The 5,823-nt window shown below is 40.0% G+C and overlaps 1 protein-coding gene across 2 annotated transcripts in view; it reads right to left on the reverse strand.

The window, feature by feature from the left end:
• Positions 1 to 5,485, reverse strand: part of Col11a1 (collagen type XI alpha 1 chain) — a 171,795-nt gene extending 166,310 nt beyond the window's left edge. Inside the window, exons 1-2 of one of the 2 annotated variants that reach the window (XM_026778271.1) lie at positions 5,417 to 5,485; positions 5,033 to 5,221 (exon numbers count right to left, since the gene is read on the reverse strand). In XM_026778271.1, the coding sequence (XP_026634072.1) occupies positions 5,033 to 5,135 (103 nt within the window). In that variant the 5' untranslated portion in view covers positions 5,136 to 5,221; positions 5,417 to 5,485. Of the gene's footprint in view, positions 1 to 5,032; positions 5,309 to 5,416 lie in introns of those variants that run through there. The other variant, XM_005371661.3, reaches the window with a different exon arrangement.
• Positions 5,486 to 5,823: the final 338 nt, after the last annotated feature.

Below are 5,823 nucleotides of genomic sequence, written 5' to 3' on the forward strand. Positions count from 1 at the left end.
GGAAGGAAGGAAGGAAGGAAGGAAGGAAGGAAGGAAGGATGGATGGAAGGAAGGATGGAAGAAGGAAGGAAGAGATCATCCCTCTCACCGCTTCAGCGCCTAGGTCACATTTCCGCAGTATTAAATGAAGGACATGAAGGAATAGAAGCAGAACTGCCGAGCATCCCTCAGCTTGCATTCCTAATGACTGCACCAACTGCCCTTAATTCTGTCTCCATAGGCGAGTGGTGAAAGAAGGGCGTACTTGGATATAATAAACTCCTGCCTTTGAGGCACCTAAAAATAAATCATTCAAAATTATTTACAGGGATGGATAGAACTCATTATTTATAGTCCCCATATATGTATGCACTGTTGAACATTATGACAAGAACTCATAATAAATCTATAGAAGCAGCCTTAGGTCCCTATCAACATTGATTCCTGAAGAAGAAGAAAAAAATGGCTCTTAATTCAATAGACATATTAGCTCCTAAAGATACCATTTCCAGAAATGAATATTGCAATATAAAATGGAAAGTTTCTTCCCTTACTTCCTAGCACTCACATATGTGACACTAGGGTCACATACAACAGAAAACAAGGCCACCCATTCAGACTTCCTTAATTAGCTGCACATGTATTCCCAATTTAAAGGCTATTTCTGTAGTTTCAAGTATTTTAGCATTTGGAAATAAAGCTTTAATTTGAATTTGAACTACTATATTCTCTCATTTTTTAAGAAAACCAACTGTGTATTTAGAAAAAGGTTGTTAACATGTATAAAGTAAAACACAATGATTCCTACCTATGAATAAAAGCCTTATAATATCATATGATATCATACATGTCATATGATAAGAATTGGTATGGAGAGAGCAAAATGGCATTTCCTCATTTGAAATATATTCACATACATAATGCATCTAATATGTGTGTGTACATAGATATATACATGTAATTTCCTTGGGTTATTTAGAATTTTAAATTGTGCTTTATATTGCTATGACTTCAATTACTATTGTTGAACACTCTGTTTCCAACCAGCAATAAATGTGCATACTTTTTTAGGAGTTGTTCTTTCTACTCCAATCCAAATGATCTGATATCCACTTCACTGGTTGTATTAGTAATACATGTATGATCAAATGATGAGACATTACATTTCTCCAAAGTTAAAAAATTAAAATTTTAAAATGCTTGCTCTTTGATTTGATTTTCTTTAAATTATCATATAAGTACCTTCTTGCTAATAATAACTCTAGTGTATCACACAAACTTGCCCATTCCATCAAGTCTAAGATTTATGTTCATATTAATTATATTTAATTATAGAACTTCATCTTACACAGACAATCTTGTACTATATGTAATGTTTTATAAGAATTATTTAAATAACACCATTTTGTGCCTCAGTTTCATCTGTACTAAAATGAAAAAGTAGATTCTAACTTTAGAATTCTCAAGAAAGAAATTTATCAGTGCACTTTTAACTCCTTTAAATAAATGGGCCTGTTAAACTACTCTTAAATTATTAAATCTCTTAAATGATGGACAAAATAAATGCTTAAGAAGTTAACATGAGTTAAAATCTATCTCCAAAAAGTATTAGAAAGTAAATTCAACCCACCTAGTACAAAAATCAGTGTTCGTTTTGCTGTATTTTAAGGATAATTTAAAAAAAAGTTGACCTTTTATTCTTTTATTATTGATTTATTCTAGTCATAAGTTCAAAAATTTAAACAGTAAGCAATGAAGCTGTCTTTGTTTATATATTTTTCATTTGTCTACAAATTGTCCCAAAGTGATGCAAATTACTCATTATAATAATAAAACAAATAGCATGAGATGAAAGAGTCCTTGCTAACTAAATATGTGCCACTCCAACTAGTCCTTGATATATAACCGATGCAAAAATGTTTCACTCATGAGCCCTTTTATTTTATGAAAAGACACGATATTAATTATCCTACCAAATACTGCACTTATCGGTAAGAGCATAACTCATATTTTAACTTACTCTAATTAAATAACTAGAGAGACAAGCCTGAGCTCCCCACAGGTTGAATTAGCACTCATTCTGGAAGCCAGTACCGTTTCACCTGCTGATCCCGGGCACTCAAAACAGCTCTTCTACAGTCCTCACTACCCACTGCTGGCCGCCACTAAAATTCCTCTTTGAAAGTACCAGCAGTCTACAGAACACAATTGGCTTAACAGCTAAAGGCAGAAGGCCATTATAATTAATGGTCTTTTTTAAGTTCATCTAGATATTTACAGTTACAGTATCAGTAATTGCCAAATCTTCCTGAGACTATGATTTGAAACATATGATAAGATGTGATTTTAATATAGGCAGAGCACAGTCACTATAAATTTCAAATAAAACCTGTTTTTATAGTAATTTATGGACTAATTTTTGCACATAGAAAATCCCTGAAGTCCCGAGGTGAAACATAGCAAATATACCAAACATAAAACAAAAGCTAGTATCAAAGGCTATCCATTAACTAACAACAGTCTTATGTTTATGAAATCATAATACAGATGTTGAAGACTTTCAAATTACTCTAGATTTTTAAAGCAAACTAATAAGTGAAATCAATTTCATTAAACCATCCACTTCCAAAAAAATCCACAAAATCTTCCTCATATATATTGCTTTAATGCTCCAGTTTTATATGAATCCCAGTTCATTTTAAATTATCTTCTGATTTAACAACCGAAGCATGCACGCCCACCTCTGGAAAATTCGTTCGATCAGGATGATACTGAAATAAGATACCTCTATTTAGAAAGCGATGATAATAAATTCCACCCAGTCTTCAAACTACAATTCTAAATGCTGGCTTTAGAACTCTCCCCTTCTGTGCTGACTGGGAATTTGATGCCGGTGTTTCTTTTTTAAGCATTTATTTGCTATCATTTCTTTTTTGATAAATTTGAAGAATGAACACCTACAAGATTGGATTAACAAATAAGTAACTTTCCATTGAGTAACACGAACTTACCAACTTCATAAAAATAAATACCCAAATCTTTCCATGTAACTATCTACTGGCTTACACTATTTTCAAAATAGTTCATGAGAAAGAACATCTGACCCTATGCTTCACTCTTTCTCTCATTCTTTAGCTTTATAAAATATGGAAACATTACTTTCTGCAACTGTAGTGGTGTGGTCCTGAAATATTTTCTAAAGGTGTTTTTTTGATTTATAGTTAAGAGTGCAAATAGAAAATTTTGGCCTAAAAGCACAGAAATTTGACTGACTGGAAATCCCAGTATGGAAAAGAAAAGGAGATAATGCATTCAGGTAACCCATAATACTGGCAATCGCTGCACAATGTCTCAAATTCTGTGCTTTTACATAACTGGCACTGGTATATTCGTGCCTACACTTTTATATGACAAGCTGAGATGAAACAGCAATCTATTCTTCCTTAGGCAAGTGACATTTTTCAGTGTCACTAAAAATAGGCTTTTCTTTGCTGTGGCTGATGCTTGAATTTTGAATACTAATGGAAACCAGCAGAGGGCAGAACTGCTGACCAACCCAACAGGCGACAAAGTACCAAAGGGAAAATGCAAACTTTTTGAGGTCGTCTGCTTTCAAAGACGCTTAGGTTTATCCTCCAAGAAGTTACAATGAATTAACGTAAATAAATCACTGCTGCAAAATTCGAACGGAGTTCCACTGTGACTCTAGGGTCACCAGTGTTCATCACGGGCTGAATGAGACTCTGTCTGCCTGCTTCTGGGAAGCGTCAAGTCCACAAACATCAGAGCCAAGGTTAGGGCTGGGCCTCCTGAAGCACTAACTCTCTTTAGGGAGCTCTCAAGTCTGGTTAATAAGACCGATGGCCAGGCTCAGGTTTCTTCTAAACCTGCACGTTCAGAGTCCGGTTGGCATTTTTTGTGTTCCCCACTCCTCACCTCCCTATTGCCCGGCTTCTCTCTGCACTCCTGACAAAGCTTGCTTTCTACTCTGAACTGCTCCGGCTGCCCAACTCCAAAGGCTTTCTCCTGCCAGCCGAGTCTACAGCACCTAAGGGACCGCCACAGCCAGATGCCTTTTAGGGAAAGGGCGGAGGCAAGGGAGGGAGGAGGCGGTGGGAGGAGTGAAGTCGCTCTCCCTCCTTCGGTACTGACAGGGCTACAGTGGCTACACAGGTCTGGCCATTCAATATTTGGTAGTGCCACGTAGGAACTTTTCCTTACCTCCCTCCTCCCATCCCAGGCCCACTCGTCTTCCTCCCAAACCCTCCAGTCTGCCCCCCACCCTATTTGTTTGAAGACTTTCATCGCCCTCCAGGACAGTTGCATGTCCAACCTGCAAGAAGAAGCTGTTTGTAGGAGGGCGAGGATGAGTGAAGGTGACGGGGTCACGGAGAAGATGAGGGGGCTAAACATCGGGGAAAGTGCCCCCCACACGCTGTCCCGAACTCCACTTTCTCGTCTGTGAAGTGTTCCATTCAGAAGCATTTCAAAATGCCACACACAAAGTGTTCTCAATCTTCTAAATTCATCCCCCTGCTTTCTCTTATATCCCTCAAACTAAAAACAGCCCCCTTTCTCACTTGTCGCAGACAAAGAAGTTTATCACAGTTCACTTTATACCCTTTCTCTATATTTTCTCCTCAGTTCACCCTTCAAAAGATATCTCCATTAGAACCTGGAGAAACCCAAAGAGTTCTTCAAAGGGCCGAGTACTGTGAGTAAAGACTGTTTTTGAAACAAAAGCTTTGTACCACTGCCTTCCCGTTCAAAGTAATATTTTTTTTTCTTTTTTGCAAAGTAAGTGGAAAGGGACGGAGGGCTTTCTCAGCCTGCTGTGTGCCTGACAGATCTTTTAATCCTGCCACCTACCTCCTCTCTCATTACTGTCCCGCCTACATCCAACAGTCTCTCCAGTTTCCACTCCTAACCTGGTAGCAACTACAATCTGGATTTTATTTAAAAAGAAGTGGGGCGAATACTAGGGGGAAGGGCACAAGAAGAATGCCGGGTGGCAATGTCCCACCTCCCCAAACTCTTTTTTTTTTCTCCTTACCTCCTCTGACCTCTCTGGCTTGGAAGAGGAAAGTCAAGGCGAGGGTTGAGATGGTGAGATCCCAGACCCATCGTTTCGTTTTCCACCTGGACCAGGGCTCCATCTCCTAGCCCCGTGCTCACAACCGTGAACCCACGAAATTGCCACTGCAGACCAACTTCGTCCCTTCCAAGGTGTTGCCTACGTTTGCTACACAGCCATCCGGAAGGGAGAGGGGGTAAAAAAAAAATAAAAATAAAAATAAAAAATAAATAAAAAGTCAAAGGGCTCTATTTTTTTTTTCAATTTTATGGTTTGCTTCCTTCCTGTCTCTCGCCCCCTCCTCTCCCTTTGTGGTGGCCCCGCAGACTGGGACCCTGAGATCCGTTCTACACCTAGCCCTACCTTCAGACTGAGGGCGAATGAGAGGTTTCAAGAAAGGACCTGAAAGCACTGAGCACCCCTAAAGGCTTCATGCTGTCGGTGGGCCGGACAAGAGGCTCAGGCAGCCCCCTCCTCCGCCCACTCCCCCTCCCCGCTGTGTGCCCGCGAAACTGACAAGCAGATTGAAGGTCACACCCAATCACACGCTTCCCCGCAGCCCCAAGCCCGCCCAGTCTCTCGCCGGAGGATCCAGACTTATGCAGGCCCAACCCACAGGCCACCCCCTCCCCATCCCATCTTCGCTCTCCTCCTCCCCCTTCTTCCCTTCCCAAATCCCCAAGAAGAAATGGGAGGGAGTTAGGCGGGACCCGTGCTTGGCTACTGCACTTTGGGAATGAAAGGAATTGCTGAGAAGCCACGGAGCACAC

The sequence above is a fragment of the Microtus ochrogaster genome, unplaced genomic scaffold (assembly GCF_000317375.1).
Source record: "Microtus ochrogaster isolate Prairie Vole_2 unplaced genomic scaffold, MicOch1.0 UNK119, whole genome shotgun sequence".
Lineage (NCBI taxonomy): Eukaryota > Metazoa > Chordata > Mammalia > Rodentia > Cricetidae > Microtus > Microtus ochrogaster.